The sequence below is a fragment of the Colletotrichum destructivum genome, chromosome 11, assembly GCF_034447905.1.
Source record: "Colletotrichum destructivum chromosome 11, complete sequence".
NCBI lineage: Eukaryota > Fungi > Ascomycota > Sordariomycetes > Glomerellales > Glomerellaceae > Colletotrichum > Colletotrichum destructivum.
In genome coordinates, this window is record NC_085906.1 from 414,926 (window position 1) to 438,044 (window position 23,119).

At 54.7% G+C, this 23,119-nt stretch overlaps 8 protein-coding genes across 8 annotated transcripts; 3 read left to right on the top strand and 5 right to left on the bottom strand.

Moving 5' to 3' along the window:
• Positions 1 to 694: 694 nt before the first annotated feature.
• CDEST_15287 (Putative GroES-like superfamily, alcohol dehydrogenase-like, NAD(P)-binding domain superfamily) lies at positions 695 to 2,113 on the bottom strand. Its single transcript, XM_062931443.1, has one exon. It carries the CDS (start codon positions 1,974 to 1,976, stop codon positions 825 to 827), a length of 1,152 nt encoding a protein of 383 aa, XP_062787494.1. The 5' UTR covers positions 1,977 to 2,113; the 3' UTR covers positions 695 to 824.
• A 1,042-nt stretch (positions 2,114 to 3,155) lies between these two features.
• CDEST_15288 (Putative major facilitator superfamily, MFS transporter superfamily) lies at positions 3,156 to 5,342 on the bottom strand. The gene is made up of 4 exons (XM_062931444.1): positions 4,368 to 5,342; positions 4,135 to 4,301; positions 3,862 to 4,070; positions 3,156 to 3,805 (listed from the first exon to the last, which is right to left on the bottom strand). The coding sequence occupies exons 1-4, from the start codon at positions 5,237 to 5,239 to the stop codon at positions 3,353 to 3,355; spliced, it is 1,701 nt and encodes a 566-aa protein (XP_062787495.1). The 5' UTR covers positions 5,240 to 5,342; the 3' UTR covers positions 3,156 to 3,352.
• Positions 5,343 to 5,850: 508 nt separating this feature from the next.
• CDEST_15289 (Putative short-chain dehydrogenase/reductase SDR, NAD(P)-binding domain superfamily) lies at positions 5,851 to 6,985 on the top strand. Its single transcript, XM_062931445.1, has one exon. The coding sequence runs from the start codon at positions 6,055 to 6,057 to the stop codon at positions 6,934 to 6,936; it is 882 nt and encodes a 293-aa protein (XP_062787496.1). The 5' UTR covers positions 5,851 to 6,054; the 3' UTR covers positions 6,937 to 6,985.
• A 336-nt stretch (positions 6,986 to 7,321) lies between these two features.
• Positions 7,322 to 8,878, bottom strand: CDEST_15290 (Putative cytochrome P450; the record flags this gene model as incomplete). Its single annotated transcript, XM_062931446.1, has 1 exon — positions 7,322 to 8,878. The coding sequence occupies one exon, from the start codon at positions 8,876 to 8,878 to the stop codon at positions 7,322 to 7,324; it is 1,557 nt and encodes a 518-aa protein (XP_062787497.1).
• An 899-nt stretch (positions 8,879 to 9,777) lies between these two features.
• CDEST_15291 (Putative thioesterase, phosphopantetheine binding ACP domain, alpha/Beta hydrolase) lies at positions 9,778 to 11,026 on the top strand (the record flags this gene model as incomplete). Its single annotated transcript, XM_062931447.1, has 2 exons — positions 9,778 to 10,872; positions 10,940 to 11,026. 2 exons carry the CDS (start codon positions 9,778 to 9,780, stop codon positions 11,024 to 11,026), a joined length of 1,182 nt encoding a protein of 393 aa, XP_062787498.1.
• Positions 11,027 to 12,874: 1,848 nt separating this feature from the next.
• Positions 12,875 to 14,404, top strand: CDEST_15292 (Putative FAD-binding domain, FAD/NAD(P)-binding domain superfamily). The gene is made up of 4 exons (XM_062931448.1): positions 12,875 to 12,958; positions 13,023 to 13,592; positions 13,668 to 13,736; positions 13,805 to 14,404. The coding sequence occupies exons 1-4, from the start codon at positions 12,932 to 12,934 to the stop codon at positions 14,366 to 14,368; spliced, it is 1,230 nt and encodes a 409-aa protein (XP_062787499.1). The 5' UTR covers positions 12,875 to 12,931; the 3' UTR covers positions 14,369 to 14,404.
• A 354-nt stretch (positions 14,405 to 14,758) lies between these two features.
• Positions 14,759 to 20,706, bottom strand: CDEST_15293 (Putative Acyl transferase domain superfamily, phosphopantetheine binding ACP domain, thiolase). The gene is made up of 3 exons (XM_062931449.1): positions 19,943 to 20,706; positions 19,132 to 19,830; positions 14,759 to 18,973 (listed from the first exon to the last, which is right to left on the bottom strand). The coding sequence occupies exons 1-3, from the start codon at positions 20,573 to 20,575 to the stop codon at positions 14,897 to 14,899; spliced, it is 5,409 nt and encodes a 1,802-aa protein (XP_062787500.1). The 5' UTR covers positions 20,576 to 20,706; the 3' UTR covers positions 14,759 to 14,896.
• An 823-nt stretch (positions 20,707 to 21,529) lies between these two features.
• Positions 21,530 to 22,821, bottom strand: CDEST_15294 (Putative short-chain dehydrogenase/reductase SDR, NAD(P)-binding domain superfamily). The gene is made up of 2 exons (XM_062931450.1): positions 22,660 to 22,821; positions 21,530 to 22,580 (listed from the first exon to the last, which is right to left on the bottom strand). Exons 1-2 carry the CDS (start codon positions 22,733 to 22,735, stop codon positions 21,652 to 21,654), a joined length of 1,005 nt encoding a protein of 334 aa, XP_062787501.1. The 5' UTR covers positions 22,736 to 22,821; the 3' UTR covers positions 21,530 to 21,651.
• Between the last annotated feature and the right edge of the window lie 298 nt (positions 22,822 to 23,119).

A 23,119-nucleotide genomic window follows, 5' to 3' on the forward strand; every position in this document is an offset into this window, starting at 1 on the left:
CCCGGTCGTGGAGGGGGGACTCCGTCGTCCGCCTCACATGATATCCTCTGAATGTTTCCTTCGAAAGCCGATATTAGACCCAGGGCCCCGGTAAACCCTAACCCCCGCCGCAGCCTGCCACAGGAATATTGGGGCCTCATCTATATGACCGAGTCATTCCTGACGGAGCCGCGCGCGGGGTTGATATGCCAAAGCGAAAGCCTAACTTCCTCACTTTGACAAGGCCGTAATGCGATAACGTGTTAGATACCGTGTTGCGGGCGACCAGACGAGACCAGATGCAACTCTGCAGGCCGGTTACACGCCACCATGGCTAGTCAGGTAGAGGGTGTAGCTTGTCGAACCTTACGCGGCGACTTCCGGACACAGTCCGCGGCTTTGGTGAGATGCGAACAAGTCCGCATGTCAAGCCCAAGCCTTCCGCGGCTGCGTGGATACACGCGTGTGTACTCCGGAGTCCGGCCATTTCTTTTGGTTTTGCCAGCTTTTGGCTTGTCAGTTTGGCCTCGGCAGAAAGTCTTTACATCACACTCCGATACGTGTAGTTCCATCGGAGGCTTTTGCGTCGAAAACTGCTCCATACAGAGTTTGATGCTCAACAACGGCCGACACACTACAGAAAAAGAAAGGCTCACAGATATATACACACACACACACACACACACACGCACGCAAAGTGCGCAACTTGGGTCTAGAATAGAGAGGTTGAATATTTGACGAGTCCTTCTACATAACTGAATATCTTCTTGGTGTACATGTCTGTATGTATATCCATTAGGGAGGAGAACAAACTACTCCCCGATATAGTTTCATCACACATCTCCCTAAGAAAACGGCTGTCCTTCGCCCTCGTCGTCAACGCCCAAGGCCATCTTTCCCACCGCCGTACCCGACTCAATAAGTCGGTGCGCCTCCTTGATCCCCTCCAGCGTCAACTTGGTACGTCTCGTCAGATGCGGCTTCATCACTCCCTCGTCTATCATCGTCGCCAGCTGTGTCAGCCACTCGTGATGCTTCTCGGGATACGACCAACCGCCGGTCGATGACAAGGCCGTGTAGTGTCGGTAAAACGGCTCCGTCCCGAGCCAGCACCAGCTAAAGGTTAGCGACTTGCTCATGAACTTGGAACCGTACATGTCGAATCGCGCCTGTACGATGCTGCAGACTTTGCCAAAGGGCGCGAGGACCTCTGCCAAAGGGTCGATGTACTGCTCGGTGCGGCTCGTGATGTACGCGTAACGTAGAGGAATGTCCTTTGGCAGGTTGAGCTCCGCGATCTGGGACACAATGTCCTTCTGGTGATTGACCGTGTGCGTGGCGCCCATGGATCTGGCGAACTCGGTCGTCTCGGGCCGCGAGCATGTCGCAATCACCACCGGCAAGCCGAGGACGCGTCTGGCGATCTGGATCGCCACCGCCCCGACCCCGCCGCCGCCGTTGATGATGATGATGCCGGCCTTCTCGCCCTTCTTGACCTCGAGCCGCTCGACGATGGACTCGTACGCCGTGTTGTACGTCAGCGGCATCGCTGCCGACTGCGTCCAGTCTAGGCTCTTGGGTTTGATGGCCGCCTTGGTCTCGTCGATGATGGCCTCCTCAGCGTACGTGCCCCATCGGACCGCGCTTCCTACCCCGTAGATCTCATCGCCGACTTTGAACAGCGTGGCGTCCGGGCCGAGCTCGGTGACGACGCCGGCGACGTCGCCGCCCATGGCATGGAACTGATTCAACCCCGGGTTGATGCCGCGCACGACGTTGTAATAATTCGGCGTGTCGTCGTACGTGCCCTTGCGGATCTTGATGTCGATTGGGTTGACAGAAACCGCCTTGACGGCAACCTTGATCCAACGACCGGGCGGAGATCCCAAGCACGGCACTTGTCGAGACTCCATATTCTCAATCGGCCCATATTTGCCGTCTGGGATGCCGATGGCGCGCATTGTGGCAGAGGCAACTGGCTGGTCGGCAGAGGACATGATGATGTTACCGGGGCAAGATTTAACGGTCTAACGCAGCAAGAGAAGGCAGAGTGATGGAAATATGGATGGAAATATGGATACAAAAGCCACCCAACGCCAAGGTAATAAGTGCCGGCAGTGAGTCTGGTGAGTAGGCAACCTTTTGGTGGTGAAAAGTTCTGACTTTGATATTTCATCTATAACTCAAATCTTCAAGCGAGGCCGGTACCGGCGGGTGTACGAGAGAGCAGCCGAGGCGGTCCTTGGCCTCCTCACACTCTTGGTCCCGAACTGTGGCCCCTCGACATTCCCCCTCACCTTCATGAGAACTAAACTGGCCTGGATGTGACCAGCAACTGCTGCGCACAACGATATTCTGCGAGAGATCGACCCCCCCTTCATCCTTTGCCTCATTCTCTGCCCCGTCATGTCTCTGGACTCAATAAAGCACATGACTAGTGACACGGGTCCACGTTCGATGGATGCTACATTGTGTCATGCTGTCTTTGTCGCCGAATAAGCGGCAAATAGGGGGCTCAGAAAGCTAGATTTTGATACTCTCGCCCTGTTCTTGGATTTGCCGACCAAAAACCGATAGGCAGACGAGTAATGGCCCCGGCCGAATTGCTAAACTGTAAACTGTAAAGCCGGGCTCAGCTGTTCCAAATATGCCTTTAATAATAACCTTGGGTAAATGTATTTTTCTGCAATAGCGTACTCTGTATAAGTGAGGAGAAAAACGGCACACCCCTCTGAACCCACTATAATTACGCGTACCCCTGGGTGTGGGATCAATTAGGTGAACAGGGGGGCTTCCCTGGGCCTGGTCATTCGGAAGACCTGCGAGAGTCATCCCAGTCATTACAAAGAGGCTAGTGGGATACAAGCTTCTGCTTCCAGCGGGCCACTCCGAGACCCATGTTGTTGTAAACTATGATAGAGCACTTGATAGATACCTCCTTAGGTAACGTATTGGATGCAGAATGGTGTGAGTCTATGATTTACATACTACGTAGCCTTTGAGTTGGGCCATGTTGTGCAGTACACGGACGTGGATTGCCTTGAGTTGAAACTGGCCTTGGTGACAGAAGCAGAAGCCCAAGGTGGCTCTGGTGTTGATGCTGAAGATGAGAGGCTGCGACTAGTGCTGGAAATGATGCCGAAAGCTGGAGACATTTCAACATTTCGGACTGCGCTGTATTATATCCTATGCTGCACTATCCAGCCACTAACAAACCGGCTTCCTTTACCAAAAGACCTACAGTAAGCTGCAGCGATCGATTGGTAGGCACACCACCCCATCTTGGCATGAGACAGACTTAACCCTCCAGTAGATTCTTCAAAGGCTTGATACTATAGTGCATATTACTATGTTATACTCACCGTATTGAAGCCTAGGCTTTGGCCGGGGGTTTAGACGCGGCTTTAGGCAGGCGTTTCCATCGCAGACCGAGCGCTGCAAGAAACGCGCATCCGGCCATTGCAGTGACAATGTAGTAAGTGTTCCTCAGTCCGGTCATATAGCCCTGTCGGATGGCTGTGACATCGTCCGATGACAGACCCAGACTCTCGAGCGTCTGCTGCAACTTGGATGCGCCTGCGTTGAGCACGACGGAAGGGCTCACTTGCGGAACAGCACGCGCCATAGCCTTGACTACGCCGTTCTGGAAAGCTGCCTGTGACGCGGAAACGGACACAGCACCGCCTAGGGACATGAAGAATTGCACATTGGACATGGCTTGGGATAGTAGATGGAATGGCAAGGAATTCTGCACGACCACCTGCCCGGCCTGGAAGCCCACGCCGACGCCCAATCCCAAGATGATTTCGAAGGGAAACCAATGGCTCTGTTGATCCTCTCATCAGCTAAGAATGACCAACGCGAACAACGGGGCTAATATACCATGGGAGTGTCCAGCGAGAAGGTGGTGATGAGGCCAAGCCCGACACACATCAGCGCGAAGTCAACGAGGATGATGACATTGTAATTGCCCAAAATGCCGATTAGAATGCCGGTGAGGATGGAGCTTAAAACGGACGAGATGGAGAGAGGCAGAAGATGGAGACTGGCGTTGACAGCCGAGGCGTTCTGGATGGCTTGGAAAAAGATGGCTTGTGGTTTATGGGTCAGTATTAAGGCTGGCTGGCTTCCAACGTTTTGCTTTTCCATACTTACAGAGATATGGGATGGTTGCAAGGTAACTAGCACCGAAAAACAGGCTGAAGAAGATGGCGCTGCAAACGTCTCTGTTTTTGAAGAATCTAGGCGGCAACAGACCACTGTCCTGAGCTCGATGTTGAATCCAGGCGAATAGCAACAAAAGCACGCCGGAACCCGCGAAGCTACAAAACATACGCGTCAGCTTTGAGAGGACACTGAAAAGCCCGTAGAAAAAGGCCCCAACCTACAGGCCTATAATGGTGGGCGAAGACCAAGGAAACTCGGTGCCACCCCATTGCATGGCGAGAAGCAGCATGACGACGCCTGGTAAGAGCGTAGCCGTGCCCGCGAAATCAAGTTGACGGACGCGCGAGAGAACAGTCTTTCTTTCTTTGCTCTGGTGGCCAGAGTGTTCGGATGCGGACAAGACGAAGGCGACCACCAGAAAGGCCACGCCTCCAATGGGTAGGTTGATCCAGAAGCACCAGCGCCAGGTAAGGTGGTCGGCGAAGAAGCCGCCAAGCAGTGGCCCAAGGATGCTCGCAATTCCCCAAACGGCGCCAAGCAAGCCGAAGAAGACGGCCCTCTTATGTATAGGTAGGGTTTTGGCCAGAATCACATATGTCCCGGAGGCTATGCCCGCGTCGCCCAGCCCGCAGATGGCACGGCCCAAGATCAGAAGGCTGCTCGTCGACGCCAGGGCGGCCATCAGACTCCCGATCTCGAAGACCACAATCGCCGTCATGTAGTTCCATTTGGTGTTGAAGGACTTGTAGATGGTGCCGTACAAGGGCTGAACCGCCGCGGTTGACAAAAAATACGAGGAAGTATACCAGCCCACGTCCTTGACCGTCCCGAACTCGGACGTGATGGCGCCAAGCGCCGGCGACAGCATGGTTTTATCCATGGCGAGGCAAAAAACGGAAAGGTATAAGGAGACGAGCAGCACGTAGAGTTTCGGTCCCGTGATCTGGCCAGAGTCTGTTTGGGCGGACTGATTGTTGGTGTCTTGGGACGTAGAATCGGCCTCCGACGAAAGGACTCGACTGGTGACAACGTCCGAAACGTCTGCCGGAGATTCGCCGGAGCCCTTCGACTCTTGAGATTTCTCTTCAGTCATTTTGTTGTTCTCTATGTCTTGCGACTAGATGGACGTGTAAGCGAACAGATTGAATCTTCCGGGTTGTTTCTTGTGTTTCGGTCTTGTAGTTGAGGATGAAAACGATTTACCTTTTGGGACTTACAGTTTTCCGCATTCTTGATGGAAGACATCCTTTATCTGCTACCAATACGAGTTAATACAACATAGCGCCAACTAAGCCTTGCCGATCAAAACCCGCATCGGACCTGAGATGGATGACATCCGGTGAAATGAACTCGGTCCACGTCAGCCGGCATTTGCAACTTGACTTGTGTCACTCTAGCTCCGAAGAGTGCGACCCCAGTCCTGACTTTGAGTCAGGGTCCTTGTACCAAGTGCATCCCCCATGCTAAGGTTTTAGATTGTATATTGTATTGATTACCATGGGGGGATGAGGGGCGGGGGCGGGAGTTGAGCGGGAGCCATCCTCTCATCCACCGCAATTTAAATCAAAGTAAAATTAAGAGACAACGGCACGTATTTCCGATCCATGAGTCAAGCCGTTGCTTGTCCCTAAAAAATGAAGAAAGCTACCTAGGAACGAGTGAGTGAGAGATGAAGGCTTGATAGTGAGATAAAGTCTTCGTTAACTTGATTCATGACACGCATCTGGACCTGTAACTTCGGCCTGTCACTGACACCGCGCCGTCGTTTGATTCACCCGCCCAGCATCAATCCCAAACCGAACACAGTTCTCTGATGGTGTGCCCAGCCCCTCCATGTTATTAGCGATTACTTGGATGCTGCAACCTCGGACTTCATTTTGATCATCATACTCATCAACAATCATCATCATGGCACAGAAGACTATTCTCATCACTGGATGCTCAGACGGTGGCCTCGGCTCGGCGCTCGCTCTGGCCTTTTCCAAGGCCGGTTGGCGTGTCTTCGCCACCGCCCGCAACCCATCCAAGTTGGAGCAGACAACCGCTGCGGGCATAGAGGCCTTGTCGCTGGACGTAACGTCCAAGTCATCCATCTCAGAGTGCGTCTCGCGCGTTGGCCAACTTACCGGCGGGTCCTTGGACGCGTTGTTGAACAATGCCGGCGCCGGCTATTCGATGCCTCTCATGGACACGAGCCCGGAACAGACACGAAGTGTGTTCGAGCTGAACGTCATCTCGCTCATCTGCACCACGCAAGCCTTTCTCCCACTGCTCCTTCAGTCCGATGGCGGGATGGTCATCAACAACACCTCCATCTCCTCGGTGGGGGGAATGCCATGGCAGGTTATCTACAATGCGTCCAAAGCGGCGGCGGCCTCTGTCACGACGGGAATGCGACTTGAGCTCGCGCCCTTCGGGATCAAGGTCATCGACCTCAAGACGGGTACAGTCACATCAAATTTCATCCAAAACCTCCCTCCAGCTGTACTTCCCGCCAAGTCTCTGTACGGAATCGCGAGAAAGGAGGTTGAGAAAGTGATGTCGGCCGAGAAGATCCGAAAGGAGGGAACGAGTGCCGACGCTTGGGCGGAAGCGGTGGTTGTGGAGGTTACGAAATCTAAGCCCAAGCTTTGGATTTGGAAAGGGGCGAACTGCTTCTTTGTTTGGTTTGTCTCAACATTCTTGCCCGTCGGATGGTTTGATGGAATTATGAAAAAGATGGTCGGATTGGACATTGTGGAGCAAAGAGTGAGAGCGCTGGGAGGTCCGAACAAGTTGAAAGTGTTGTAATTAGTAGGACTTGGATGAGAGCTCAACAGACATACAGATTTCGTAGTTCATCCAAACAAAACTCAAAACTCCTATGGCTTTTTAAGGGTGAGTATTTTACACATCTTGATTTGTTCCAATCAATGCAATTTATGCATTGTAATGTAATGTGTCGAAAGGCGTTCGTCACTATGGGAGGTGTGGATGAGCCCATCAAGCGCACAAGATTTTGTACTTTGCAATTCTGCTTCCATTTTCAGCGGTTTCAACACAACAGGAGTGTGTGCAAGAGAAAGTAGCTTCTATTCCTGAAACAATCATTCCGATGCAATTTGGCAAGTATAGAAGAGACACTAGGAAACACGTGCTATTGTGTGCCGAAACGAAGTCGTCTGCCGTAGAATGTCTAAACCGCCGGCACCATCTTCACCTTGACACCATCTTTCGGGGCAACACTGAGCGTCCACTGCTCCCTCCACTCCGTCGGATCCATGTTCTCGATCCTCTCGAATGCTTTGGCCAGTCTAGCCAACACGTGGCTCGTCTGAGTCAATGCGAATTTCTGACCGGGGCAAACTCTTGGGCCGCCCAGGAACGGCAGATACTCCCAGCCGTGGCGTCCTTTTCTTTCCGACTCCGGACTCCAGCGTTCGGGTTTAAAGTCCTCGGCATCAGGACCCCAAAGGTCGGTCCGGCGCTGCATCACGTAGGTGCTGAAAAGCACCGAGGTGCCCTTGGTGACAAGCAGCGGGGACTGGCCGTCCGGACCGCCACCGACTGGGAAGACAGTATCACGGACGGCCATGCGGCCGTTATTCGCGATGGGTGGGAAGAGGCGGAGAGTCTCTGCCACAACCCACTTGAGGTACTTCATTTCCTCGAGAGCTTCGTACGTCAGTGGGGATAGGTAGTGGTCCAAGACATCCTCCCTGAGCCTCGCCCAGACATCTGGCCGACGCGCCAGCATATACAAGGCGAACGAAACAGTGGCCGAGGTCGTGTCTCGGGCGGCCATGATGATTGTGACGATTTGGTCGCGCAGAAGAATCGGGTCGGCGGTATCCCTGGCCATTTCGTTCAGGAAGATGTATCTGCCAGGCAATTTCGACTCTTGGTCAACTGCTTCTGCTGGGCCCTTGACATGCTGCTGCAGCTTCCTGAGCTCCAGGGCCCGCGCGACGTACTGATCCGCGAAGGCATGCACCGTCTTGCAGGCGGCCCAGAATTTGGGATCGCGATGGAAAGGCATAAGCTTGCCGAGTCTAATCCTGTAGATGACGCCTTCGAGAGCGTAATCCAACGCCTCGTTCAGAGCCTGGGCCGAGGAGGAAACATTGTTGCTGAGGAGGCCGAGGCTCTCGCCAAAGAGGTACTCCGTGTTGGCGTCAAGCACCATCTGCTGCACGAGGTTCTGGATGTCGACATCGAAACCTTTTTGCTCGATGGCCCAAATCAATCGCCCGGCGTGACGCTCGAAAATGTCGAGATCCGTAACCTGGGCACGCGTGAAGCTTGGGCGGATCAGAGCCCGTTGATGGTGCCATTGATCGCCATCGGCAGCGATGATGCCTTGGCCCAGCAGAGGAGCGACGCTCTTGGCCCTGAGGTCTCCGTTGGAGAAGTCTTTGAAGTGCGACGATAGAGTGCATTTCAAGACGGCTGGGTCGCAGGTGGATATGGTTGTCGAGCCGAATTGGTTGAAGGAGAATGTACGCCCGTGTTTGTTGTGTCGCCGGATCAGGAGTTCCAGGTAATGACTGCTTATGAAGCCCCGAATGGTCTCTATATGAGTGTCGATGCCGAATATGGGGTCCTTCTGGGGATAGGTTGGACAGGGCCGACAACCAGTTCGGGAGGCGAGTCGGTAGCGGTTGAAACGAATGTATAACTTTCGAAACAGGATGAAAACAACAAGTGCTATCACCAGCCGTCCGACAGAGAGCATAGACAATAGTGATGCCATTGTTTGATTGTTTGACCGAGAGGCGAACTGATGGGCTCTCTGTCTGATCATACACGCATCAAAGGAAAACAAAGAGGTGGGATAATTTGTAGGCGCCCCGAGTACGAAGCAACTGTGTGTGAGCGAGAGTCGCAGAGCCGGCCGAGAGGTTGTAATTGATTACCCCCCCCCCCCGTCTATCCCTGCAGTTCTTCAAGAAACTGACTGTAACTGTGGAGTCGCGGATGGCATGCAAAGTCAAGCTGACTCGATAAGCCCGGTCGGTCCCTTCACTTGACTTGCTAAAAGCAGCTGGGGAACACTAGAATCGCACGTCTTGCAACAATATTGGGCCTGACTCAGTACGTCCGCGCGCTCTCCCACCGGACCAGGGTCCACCGGGATTCCATTCGCGGAATCCGTGCGGATGCGGGATTCGATGGTTTGAGTTGCCTCACCCAACGGGACTCATCGGTCCCCGAGTTGATGGAACACGAGAGACAACCGGTTAAGGTTTCATAATAGACTTTTTTTTTTCTCGGAAACGAATCCCGAGTACGGTCGTCAAAGTCCTGGGTTCCTTGTCCTGTTTTGTGGTCCTATCCTAGGCCAAATAATAAGAATGCCTCTGTCAAATTGCTAGTATGAGTGAGTTGTGTCCGCAATGCCGGCTCAAAAAAGTTTGCCAGGCGAGGCAAGTAAAGGAGAGATCCTCACAATCTGAGTGATTCATCTGCAATTGAGATAACCCCGTTAAGGATTAAAGGCATGAAGCGGCACGTATTTCATTTGCGAGTCAACGTGGAGAGGTGTAGCATTTTCGCCAACGAACCCGAATGTCACTCAGGTTTTTTTTCCATGCAAATCAAATCCGACTTTCCCCTTCCGCTGTCTGTCATTCACATCATTGCGGAAACAAAATGCATGACCGCACAATCCAAGTACTGAACATCATAGCCCAAGAAACCGGAGATACACCAGAAGAGCTCCGAAACAACCCAGAAACGGAGTTTGCAGATTTGGGCATTGACAAGTTGCTGTCGGAAGCCATCATCCGCCAGCTACATAAGACCATGTGGCTGAACATGCCATCTGACCTCTTTGAGAATTGCCCGACCGTGGGCTCGTTGGCCTGTTTCCTCGAGGAAAGTGAGCCCAAACCAATCCTCAACACCGTCCCCGTGTACACGCGAGCTGCTTCGCCCAGCACTGAGCGTCAGGCCGCGTTGAACCAAGCCGTTGTCGACCAACCTCTCTCTATCCGCCTTCAAGGAAACCCCAAAGGACAGGCCAAGACCATCTTTCTTTTGCCCGACGGCTCCGGTTCTGCCATGTCTTACGCGCGCATTCCATTCCTAGGTCCCGGCGTGTGCCTGTACGGCCTCAACAGCCCTTTCCTCTCCAAGCCCGAAAGGTTTCCTCCAATACCAGAAATTGCCCCGATATGGGCGGCAGAGATTCGTCGCCTTCAACCAAAGGGACCGTACATCCTCGGCGGCTGGTCCGCCGGGGGATACTACTGCTTCGAAGTCGCCAAGCACATGATGCTCAACGAGACAGAAGCCGACGGCCGCCCAGTTGTAGTCGAGAAGCTGGTTCTCATCGACAGCCCGTGTCGCACCGTATTCGAAGCTCTCCCCATGATCGTCGTCACGACTCTCTCCAATCAGGGCCTTATGGGAAACTGGGGCCATCGAGGAGCTCCGCAGTGGCTACTGGACCATTTCGCCGCCACCATCGCGCGTGTCGAGGAGTACAACCCCTCACCTCTCGCCTCCGCATCGGCAGATGAGGTGCTGCCAAAGGTGTTCATAATCTGGGCCACGAATGGCGTCTACGCTGCCGGAGGAAGTGCTGCGTCTGGTCTGGATACCAAGGTCAAGGTCACCAAGTTCATGTTGGAGGACAGGCTTGATTTCGGGCCCAATGGCTGGGATGTATTGTTTCCGAGAGGCACCGAGGTCGCCATCGCGACTTCTCCCGGAACACATTTCACACTGGTTTCCCCTCCAAATGTGAGTCTGACATTGAGGTTAATTTTCATTCTTCTTCAGTGAGCGTCTCTAACATCAGCCACGACAGTCCGTCCATATAGCGTCCCGGCTTAGTGACATTCTACACGACAAGACCGCGCATGATAATAGGTTATGGAAACATTGGTCTTGTTGAATGCCTGGAGGTTATTAAAAAATAGGATCATGGGGTTATCAGGTGGGGTTTTCTTTTGGGCTTTTGGTTTTTTGGTCGAGCAGCCACAAGAGCTGTTTTTGATTCATAGCAGACAATAAACCGCATTCTTTGTATTATTACTATTCTGCATGTATGTCGCCGGCGTAAGTCACAAATATCCACGTTCAGTATAGCTGTCCCTCACGTCGAGAGCCCATGGTGTACAATTCTGATGGTAAGATATTTTCCAATCCTCCTACCTATCCCCAATCATCCAATCTCACTAAAATTATATTTCAAGTTTGAAGGTTGAGCTTGATGTTGGGTGAATCATCGCTTCACACCGGTTAGTTGTTTAAGAAGCTGAGTCAAGGACCTTCTTGTCTCTATCGAGTTAGCCCAAGATTGGAGACTTGAAAAGATAACGATGGCCGGAAGTTCCACTCTCGGTGATGAAACTACCGAGTGCCACCTAAGCTATCCCTACAACACAAGGCCTGTATGCGCTCACCGGTGCGGGCGCCTTCGGCCTCAGCTGGGTGGGGGTTCATAACCAGGTATCAATAGTGAGACAAGGGAGTCAAAGTATCTTCAAACACTTACAGGGAAAGGCCGATCTTCCAGCGAAAAAGGAAAATGCGGTAAGTCGTTGAACCCGGTGAGGCCGAAAGACGGGCGTGCACCTGCCGAGATTTCTACGCAGTTGCATGCATTTGCACATCATGGCCTCGCCACAAGTCGACCGATACCTCTGTTTACCGCAAGTCGTGAAAGTCTCCGGATTGCACCATACTCCACAAGTCCGGGGCTTGCATCTGTGTACCCCCATTGGGGCGAGGCTATTACTATACGAGGTCGTCCTTTACTGCGTGTACCGAAGAGAGTTAAAATTAGAACGAGTGTACTGACATTGGTTGAAATGATTGTAAACCATGAACACCCCGAACCTGGACGCTACATGGACAGCCAATGGTTGGTTACTGGCAACAAGTAAAGCTAATTCAAGCAGAGGGCAACTGTTCCCTTTGGATCAGGCGGTGAGCAACAATTTCCAGCCTGTCAAGGCTTCAAAGCTTATTCTTACTCGGTCTCGGTTTGGGGGCTTCCCTACAGGCCTTGGGGGTGAGCTTAGATCGGGTGGGGAATAGTAGGGAAAGGGGGGGGGGGGGGGGGGGTTAAAATATCCGTAGAGAGTGTGTGTCGAAAATGCCACAATGCTTTACGTAGGGGTCCACACCCTGGGGAGTGTACACATCGCAACAGGGTTTAGAGACAAAAGCTAGAGCCCTAAAAAGCTTAATTAGATGACACTTCTTACGTTGTCAGACGGTTTTCTTTAGCTGGATGGAGTCCTGTCAACATCGCAACAGGGTTTAGAGATAATAGCTAGAGCCCTATAAAGCTTAATTAGATGACGCTTCTTACATTGTTAGACAGTTTTCTTGACCCGGATAGTAAGTGCAGTACGATAGTATCCAGCTGAAGTTATGTACCCTTGCTCAGATACTTTTCATCTACCCCCCCTTACTAATTTCGGTTTGGCCAACATCTGCAGTACTGCGGCTCTGTTAGCAAAGAGAAAAGGATGGACGGTGTACTGTAACTCCACGAGTCATAAGGTTGTAGAGGTGGTAAACACGTTAGGGGGCATAAAACTTACCCCTTCAACCCTGTACACCAGCGTTCGAGGCCCCACTCTCCACTTTCCTTTTCTGAGGTGAATCGGCAATTTATTTGTCTGCCGTCACGGGGCACTACACTAAACTCTAAGGACCGGCAACGGCATCGAGGAATAATATAAAATGATACTATGAGAAAGTGCAACCCATTGTATACCAAGTTCGGATTACCAGCACCTTGTTTGATCTCCATTGGAAGCGTCCGTCTTTCCTCCATTATTACGCAATGACTCAAGCACGACCGTTCAAGAAGGTGTTACCAAGTTCCATAATCTACCCACAAATTCGTCTCACTAACATCTCGCGTGTTCACAAAGGTTATTGTTGTCGGCGCAGGTCCAGCCGGCTTGCTGCTGGCTATCCTGTTGGCCAAGGACGGCGTCCAAGTCCAAGTCCTGGAAGCGGCCGGTGATGTCGATCGCAGGCCGAGGGCGGCGTACTACGGAACCGCCTCGATTCCCGACCTGAAGCGAGCGGGAGTCCTGGACGAGATTCGAAGCCTCGGGTTCCCGCCCACAAGCTTCACGTCGCGACAGTTCGGCGGCGACTACACCTGTCTCGGCCTTCTGGACACCAACATCATCGCCGACGTCGACGGCCAGGACTTGAGGTCGGCCTGTCTTCCGCAGCAGGACCTGCTTGAGATCCTCGTGCGCCGGGTCGAGAGCAACCCCCTTGCCAAGATTTCTTGGAAGCACAAGGTTCTCGGTGTCGGCCATAACCAGCAAAGTGCCTGGGTCGACGTCGAGACGCCCGAGGAGGGAAAGACAACGATCGAGGCGGACTACGTCGTGGGCTGCGACGGGGCACATAGCGTCGTCCGGAAGAGCCTGTTCGGTGATGAGTTTCCCGGAACCACATGGGATGTGCAGCTGGTTTCCACCGACGTGAGGATCTAGGACCCTAACCACTTTTTGAGAGCTCATTGGCATGGATACTAATCAACCAAACCCACTGTATAGACGTACTATGATCTTGAAAAGTTTGGTTTCACGCACGCAAACTTCGTTTCCCACCCAAAGAATTTTTTCGTAAGTCTCTCACATGCCCCCATCTTACAACGTAGGTGCCATAACTAATCAGCACTGTAACGTCGTAGATAGCGGCCAAGCTCAACAATGAAGGACTTTTCCGCATCACCTACGCGGAACCAGTCGACATGTCGTACGAGGAGGTGGAGAAGAGGCTTCCTAAGCGTCTGGAGGAGATCCTGCCAGGAAACCCAAAGCAGGGAACCTACAAGATGTTGGGATGGGCTCCCCACAAGATCCATCAGAGATGCGTACCGTCCATGCGTGTGGGACGCATCATGGTGGCGTCTGACGCCGCCCACCTGTGCAACCCGTTGGGTGGGTTGGGCGTCACCGGCGGCATGGTCGACGTGGGTGGGCTCGCCGATTGCCTTCTTGGCATCTGGCACGGCCATGCCGACGAGTCCATCCTGGACCTCTGGAGTGAGAAGAGGAAGGAGAAGTGGTACAAAATCACAGACAAGGTAACGACTGATAACTTCATGAAGACCACCTGCAGATACCCCCTGGAAAAGCTCCGCCAGAGACCAGAATGGACAAAGAGCGATGAAGCGCGGAAAGAGTTCCTTCTTCAAAGACTTGGGTTGCGATATGACTTCACCCAGCATTACATCAAGGCCACTGCTGTTTAAGAGTTGGACTTTAGAAATATTTTAAAAATCACCCTGATAGAGTCAATATTGTCAATATGCAACCTGCCTGCCTAACTTCAACTTGTGAAGAGCACTATATGTCTAGGAATAAGCAAATGAATAGTGGTTAATCTTTCTCGGATTTATTTGTTGAATTTGAGGGTATAACGCACCCGAAGGGCGCCACCGAGGGCGTTAGAGATAGGACTTATCAACCAGCACGGCTGGTCGCTTAACAGCAACGAAGAGCCTGCTGCAGGCTTCGTCCCGGGCAATGGACTTTGTAGTGGCCCAAGGCGCCTAGGAAAGAGGCTGCCAAATGCCTACTTAGGTGGCAGAGTGCAGCTGCAGCACAAAAGAATAGTTACACACAGATTGCACTCAATATACGCACAATTAACTTATTACAGTTATCCATACCGATCTGACATCTACTGCTGTACTACACCTGCAAAATAAAGCTGTATCCTACTGTGTCTCTGCCTTCTTAATAGTATTTTACAAACTTATCACTAGTTCCAGTCTCTATCAACTTGACAATGTCCCGCCCGTGACCGCGGCGCCGGCAGAGTAGCAGGCGTCAATAAGGGCCTGCAAACTCATGTTGCCGAGATCGTCCGTAACGAACTGCTTCTTGAAAATGTGGAACACTTTCTCTGCGAACTCGACGATGGCAAGAGAGTCAATGCCCAACTCGGTCATTGTCGAATCAAGCGGCATCTCGCCCGCTATGGCCCCTGTGTACTTGGCGACGACGTCGCGCACTTTGAGTCCAACGTCGACACCGGTAGTCTGCGACTCAGGCTGCTGCACTTCGTCGTTCTTCGGAGGCTGCGGTTCTGCTTCCAACGCAGGGGACGGCGCAGTCGCTGCTTGAGTTTGTCGGCTCACGGTGGACTCGATGGAAGGCTCCAGATACGGTGCGGCAGCAGCAACAGGTCTATCGACAAAACCCAAAGATGTCGCCGGGGACCCGGGTGCATACGAGGGTGGCTTTTGCTCCGGCTCGGCGGCGGCGGCGGCAGCGTTGAGGACGCGGCGCAAGGCATCCAGATGCACGAGCGAGAAGCATGCTCCAAGGACGGTCGCCACCACGTCTCCGTTCTTGTCGGCGACGTAAATGTCGCCCGTGATGGACTTGGGGTTCTCCCCAACGCTGTAGTGACTCGTCACGGTCCACGATGCAGTGTTGTCGTCCACAAGACAGCAGCCAGCGGACAGCGTAAAACTGTCAATGGACGAGAGGATGTAGGCCGAACCGGGAGAGACATGTTCGCTCGTGTTGATGGCGAGACCGAGGACCTGGACGAAGTTGTCGGCGACGGCGGCGTCAGCAAGGCCCAGGACATGGCGATCAGTCTCGTGGAGAGCGACGAGCTGCCTCGGAGGCTTGACGATTCCAACAGCCCAGTTGTCATGCAGGGCAACGCTGTCGATGCCGCGGAGCACGTGCGAGTAGTCTACCAGGGTACTGAAGAGCGTGTACGCTCGCCTGGACTGGATGCACTCAGCATGGGGATTCGTCTTGAGCTGGGTGCTGCGATCGCCGATGAGGGCCTTGATGTGGTGCATGTTGGGGGATGGAACAATGGAAACGCGGCCGCGGGCGTGAACCGAAGATCGGCCGGATGGCTTTCCGCCGGTACTCTCGACAACAAAGGTCCAAGAGCGGCCACCGCTATCGTGGTCCACGTTCAGCATGACGGAGACTTGAAGATCGTTACTCAGGGTGAGCGGGTGGTTGAAGGCCACGCTCTCGAAGCGGAGCGCGCCCGCGCCGCCGGTGTGCCCCGGGAAGAAATGATTCTCGGTAGAAGAAGATACGGAGATCTGTAGAGCCGCACTTACACACTCCATGTACATGGACGCAGGGCACATGGGTTGGTCGCAGACGGCATGGCCGCGTACGAGCTGCTGGAAGCGGCCGCTGCTTACGTTGACGTGGAAGCGATTTGAGCCAGGCTCCGAGATGTAGACCAACTTGCTCGCGGCAGACGGTAGTAGCTGCTGCTGCTGCTGCTGCTGCGGCGGCGGCAATTGCTGAAGAGCTTGGTCGAGTTGCGTTTTGATATCAGCTGCGTGGTCGACGTACTCGGTCCAGAAGGATTTGCGCGAGAAGCGGTACGCCGGAAGATGAACCGGCTCGATATCCGTCGCGTCGATCAACGGCCAATACGTCGTATCAACTCCGGAACGCCACAGGCCGACGGTGGTCTGGCAGAGGACTGTCTCGGGATGACGAGCGGCCTTGAAATTGAAGGGGTAGAATGAGTGCGCCGCGGCGTCCGGGACGACTCGTTTCGCCATGGGGATGATGGGGGAATCGGTCCCGGCCTCCAGCCAGACGCTGGGTCCCAAGTCCTGTGCGAGGCGGCTGATGGCGTCCTCGAAGAAGACGGGGTTACGAGCATGTCGTCCGATGTGGCCATTTGGTGGCTCGCCTTCGTGACGAGCTGGCAGACACAGCTCGAGGCGCATGCGAGGCTTCTGGAAGTCGAGCGAGTCGTCCAGCTTCTGAAGACCAGGGAGGATGTCGTCGACGAACCTGGAGTGGAACCCGTGTGTCACGTCGACCTTTTGGCAGCGCACGGGTTTGAACTGCTCGGCGACCACGGCCTCGGACCGCTCAATCTGCTGAGCGGTGCCCACGACGACATGGCTGGAGGCCGAGTTGTGACAGGCGATCTCCAAGCCGTCGACGGCCTGAGTGATTGCCCGTACGGTCTCGAGGGGAGCGTGTATAGCCAGCATCTGGCCCTTCTCTTGTCCCCAGGCCGTCTGCATCAGCATGGCTCGTTCGGCCACGACCCGGATTCCGTCACGGAGGCTGAGAGCACCGGAGAAGGCCAAGGCCGTCAGCTCACCGAAGCTGTGGCCGACGACGGCGTCGATTTGCAACCCGGCGTCCTCCCAGGTCCTGGCACAACTGTACTGAATGGCAAAAGTCGCCGTCTGCAAGAGCAGCACGCTCTGGTCGACCTTGCTGTGGTCGAGAACGTCCTTGAGGACGGGGGGGTAGCCCAGTTGCTCGAGGAGGGCGTCGCACTCGGCCAGATGGTGTTGCAGCCGGGGGCTTGCCTCGTAGAGATGGGGGTGTAGGTGGACGGTCCGCTGCGACTGGCCGCCAAAGACGAGAACGACTCCTTTTCTGGACTTGGGCGATGGTGTGGGAGCGGGTTCTTGAGCCGCCTTCTCCAGAGCGGCGGCCACCTCCTCGGGGTCTTGGTTGCTTGTGACTGGCAGCACCACACGGAAACGGTGACGCTGTCGCTTCTCGCCCAGGGTCCATGACAGTCTACGCAGGTCGGGCTTGTCAGACCGCAGCATTTCAGCGAGGGCGAGACAGTTGGAAGCCAAACTGGTCTTGGTGGCGGCCGTGACAATCAGAGGCCAGGACGCGTCGTTTGTGAGTGCGTTGCCGTCCCCCTTCTTCTGATGCTGTCGAAGCCACCAGGCGCTCTGGGGCATCTGCCGGGGCGCCTGGCAGACAACAAGCGAAGCGTTGGAGCCCGCCGCACCGTACGAGTTGACGAGAGCCCTGCGGACGTTGCCCGGTGCGTCCCACGGCTGGACCGTCCCGGCCGGGATGGCCATGTTGAAGGGCTCCAGAGGGCCGATGGAAGGATTGACGTTCTCGAAGCTGCCCTGGGGCGGAATCTTGCCCTCGCGCAGCATGGCTAACACCTTCATGAGCCCGGCGACGCCAGCAGCAGCCTCGGGGTGGCCGATGTTGCCCTTGACGGAGCCCACGAAGAGTTTCTTCTCACGGCCGGCGTCTCCAAAGACGGTCCGCAGTGCGCCGAGCTCGTTGGGGTCGCCAGCTTGCGTGCCGGTTCCGTGACATTCAATGTACGAGATGTCCTTGTAGTCGAGACCGGCTGAGCCGACGACGCGCCGGTACAGTCTCTCCTGGGCTTGGCCGTCCGGTTGGGTGATGGACTTGGAGAGCCCGCCCTGGTTCGTGCCGGCGGCGGGGATGACGGCAAGGATCTGGTCACCAGAGGCGACGGCGTCCTTGAGCTTCTTCAGGACGACGAGGCCCGCTCCGTCTGCGCGGCAGTATCCGTCCGCAGCGGCATCAAACGGCTTGCACTGGCCGGTCGGGCTCAGGAAGCGGGCCTTGGCGAGGTCCAAGTAGTAGTTGACGCCTCCGAGGATGTTGGCACCACCGGCGACCGCCATGGAGCAGTCGCCCGCCCGGACACAAGCCGCGGCTCTGCTGATGGCAACGAGAGAGCTGGAGCAAGCCGTGTCGATGGTCTCGGACGGGCCGTACCAGCCAAAGTGGTGGCTGATGCGTCCGCACTGGAAGGCCTGCATGGTGCCAATGGCAGAGTACGCCGTTGCGGCATGGGTCGACGTATGTTCGTTGTACTCGATGAGAGTTCCGCCAATGAAGCAGCCGACGTCCTGGGCAGCCTGTCGGCTGTACGAGCGATGGCCGAGGTGACCGTACGAGTCGAGGGCCTCGTATGTCAGTTCGAGGAGGATCCTCTGTTGCGGATCCATCCATGCGGCCTCGGAGTGGCTGATGCCGAACAGCTCATTGTCGAACTGGTCGACGCCGTCGACAAAGTTTCCGAACCACTTCCGCCCGTTTGCGAACTGCCCAGCGAGCGGAGGGGATGGTTAGCATATGGGATTTCCTTTTTGCAACTCTTACATGGAAGAATATATATATATATATATTCATATATATACGATGGTGACGTGACGGTGGGAGAGAGTTAGGGGTTAGGGTTACCACACACGCGTTTACGTACCTTTGGATCGAGCGATGCTCTATGACTTGCGCTTAGGGGGACTCGATCCGGTCGGAGTTCCTCACACCTCGAGGTGCCGCTTTGGAGCAGGTTCCACAGCTCGTCGAGGTTGCTGGCGCCGGGGAGACGACAGGCAGCGCCGACGACGGCAACAGCATCGTCGCCGCTGTAGCTGGCCAGCTCGGCTCTCACCTGTGCCACCTCCCTCAGGGTCAGGGCAACGTCGATCTTTGCAATCTTGATCGAGGCCTGGTTGAAGGGCTCGGCGGGCACGCAGTCGTAGCCTCCGAGAAGCAGGAGGGAGTGCGTTGTCGACTTGTCGTCGTGTTGACGGAGCCTCGCCGCGACCTTGCCCACGACCTTGTACCACTCACACCGGCCGCAGAGGACGTTCCCCAGGACGTCGCGGGCGAACTCGGCAGGCGTCTTTACCAGCTGCAGCAGCTCGCCGTCCACGTTGGACTGGACGGGGACCTTGAGCGCTTCAACGGCCGGCAGGTGGAAGAAGTCGTTCTCGGCGACGATGGCTAGCATACCGTCCAAGTACTTTGCGTTTCTGGGATCGTGGCCTGTGCCGGTAGGGTAGGTCTGTATGGAGAACATTTTGTTTTCGGCAACGTACTCCTTCAGCGGAGCCAGCTCGGACTTTTTCCCCGCGAAGCAAATGGTGACGGGATTTGTGGTTGCCGAGGCGTAGATCTTTGATATGTGATTGTCAAGTCAGCGCATATTATTTCCTTTTTTCTTGATTTTTGGGTTTGTTTGTTGTTTGGAATTCTTGCAGCATCACAGAAGCATATATGTTACATACCCCTGGGAACTGCTCCATGAGCTCCAGATCCTGACCTGGATACTTGAGCCGCACGATGAGCATGTCTGGGACGCCCTCGGGTGGGCCGACTTCGCCTTCTGACATGAAAACGCCCAGCAGGAAGGCGGTTCTGTACATGTTTGCAGCCCTCCGGCCGAACTCGAGCGAGTCCCCCGAGCTTGCCACGGCGATGGCGTTCAAGATGCCACCGCAGTAGCCCTGGATGCCGCCGGCTCCCAGCGCCCCGATGGCCTCCTCGTGAGACTGGCCCGAGAGCTCGAGGAACGAGCACCACTGACACAGGCCGGTGATGATGAGCAGCGGGAAGCTGATGATGGATGACGGCTGGCTGGCGACGACGCCCGTCTCGCCCGTGGCGATCCATTCGGAAATGGCCTTGGCGAAGTCCTCCCCGCGAGAACCGACGGCAACGTGCTGCGCCCTGGCATCGCTCGCCAGCAGCTTCCACACGTCTAGAGTCTGCAGGATGGCGTCGGCCAGAGGCTTCATGAAACTGCTGCCAACGATTTGCCGGCGCAGTTGGGTCAGATATGTCTTGTCTACAAGGAAAGGGACAGGACAGAAAAAGGCAGCCGATGGGGCATTCTTTGGTGACGCGGCCATTTCCGGCATGTTCAGATGTTCAGATGGTTGGGGGGGATTATGCAACTAATGATTGGGTAATAGGTAAAAAACGAGTAAAGAAATACAAGACAGTGGAAGACAATGAGCATGTGATGATGTGGTCTGGCAAAAGATTGGAGGGGGGGGGGGGGGGATATGTAGATGAACTTGGAGTTGCAGTTTGTATATATAGCAAAGCCAGCCACAGCCACAGGCATCTTATATCCTCTGCGTGAAGAGAGGCACTTTGAGTTTCCCGTGTGATGTTTGTCTTGATTCACAACATGTGGGAAGAGGAACCCGAAAAGTTACAAACTTACTCTTGTTTGCCCTTCTCTCTTCACAGGGGTACTTGGCCATATGTGTGCCCGTTGGGGATGTTTGCATATGGCCGCGGAGCACCCCCCTGAACAGCAGCCCCCTGAACAGTAGCCCCCGCGTTTGCTTTTCAGGGTTTTAACAACCAAAAACAGCATCATTACCAATTACCGAGACAGAACAACGTTATGCAGGGGTGGGGGGCCTAGAACGGCCCCATATACTTTGTACATGGTAACCAACAGTGGATCTGGAAACAAGGTTTGAGCTGAGCTACAGGTAGTAAACACAGTGGATCCGAAAACAAGGTTTGAGCTACAGAGGGGTGTACTGTCCTATGTAGTACCGCGCCCCGGGATAGAAAGCTTAATACTACTTCATTAGGGGTCGCCGCTAGAATGGAACGACAGGGTGCTTTTGCTCCCCATATACCTGAACAAGCTGAACTGTAACGCTAGTCATTTGGCAAGCGGGCACACATCCATAATCGTTTATCTCAACCACACACACACACTCTCTCTCTCTCTCTTCGGACCCTTTTTTTGATTTCAACGTTGAACCCCCTCGGCGTGTTTGTATGACATACGATGTCCGGTAAATCCACCCCCCCCCCCCTTCCCCTCCCCTCCTCATATGGCCACAGCCCCGTACATCACAGGAAAAGCTTTTGCATGTTATACGATGTACAGGTATTCACAAAAGTTTGTTTTGTAAAAGAAAACAGGCCGAGACCCTTTTTCCTGACTCGCAAGTACGAAAAATACGACTCAGATCCCCTTGAGCCTCTCTGCAATCAACGTCTCGGCCAACTTCCACAGCCGCCCGGCATCCTCAATGTCGGTAGCCCGCGGATCCAAGTGAATGGAGTGCTCATGCAGATCCCCATCTTCGAGCCACATGCCCGCCCGACTCGCAAGTGACCTGTCCAGCGCCGCCCGCAGAGGGGTGGAGCTGGCTGCGGCCAACGTCTTCCACCGGAAAAAGTCCTTGGCCGTCTCTTCCCCGAATCGCCGCCGGGTCGCCTCGAAAGCCTTGCTGAGCGTCTCCTCGCTCAGCTGCTCCTGCAGCTTCGTCTTGACTCCTCCTGGGTGGACCGCGTACGACCTGAACCCGTGCGGCCCTCCAAAGGCGGCCGAAGCGTGCCGCGCGTTGAGGGCGGCGGTGAAGAGGATTGCCGCCGTCTTGCTCTGTCCGTATGCCGTCCACTGGTCGTACGAGTCAGGTTCCTCAAATTGGACGTCGTGGAAGCGGACTCCGGATATCTTGTTGGCGCTGCTCGACGTGTTGATGACCCTTCCGCCGGCCGACAGAACCTTGTCCAGGATTTGGGTGGTCAGCAGGAACTGGCTCAGAAAATTGACTTGCCAAAGGTATTCCTGTCCGTCCTCCGTCTTGCAGTAGTCGGGGCGAGGCATTCCCGTCTGGATATTGAACAAGGCGTCTATGTGGGGGGTGCTTTTCGCATCTCCCAGAATCTCCTGCGCCGCTGCAGAAACGCTGCCAAGCTTGGCCGGGTCCATCAAGGTCATCGTGACTTGGATGCTGGCGTCCAAATCACCAATCTCCGTCATGACGGTCTGCAACTGGTCCGCGTCACCAGCGTGTGCAAGTAACCAAAGTCTCGCAGGGCCGGCTTTGGCGAGAGACACGGCGATTTGGGAGCCAAGGCCCCCTGGAACACATCCGTTGATGAGAACTACAACATCCCGTGTTCAGCAAAGGGGGGGGGGTCCAGTTCCACACATGTTTGGGGGGGGGGGGGGGGGGGTTCTGACATGTCTTTCCCTTGACCTGTTCGGGGAAGCAGCTGACGACAGCATCACCCGTAGTCTCGGGTCCGAAATAAGCCATGCTTTCTTGCTGCTACTTTTGCCAGTGAGAGTTTGGGATCGAGAGAGAGGATACAATGAATCCGAAAGCGGGCGGACGACTTCGGGTTTGATGCCAGGAAAGAAAGAACCAGGATAATGTCGGAGACCAAGTGCCGGGTTTAATATAGATTGTCGATACGAGTCAAGAGTCTGCCCACCTACCCACGCGTCACGTAGTGTGTGTGCTCCGAAAACCACCTGCCTATTTCGGACCTGCCATAATTTGATCAACATGGTATAATATCAGAAATGAACGCAGACAGGGCACACATGACGTTGGACTCCGGGGTGTGATACGATAGCTCTTAGATCCAAGGCGGATAGAACGGGTGCAAGTGGCAACATGAGGATATCACCGTACGCC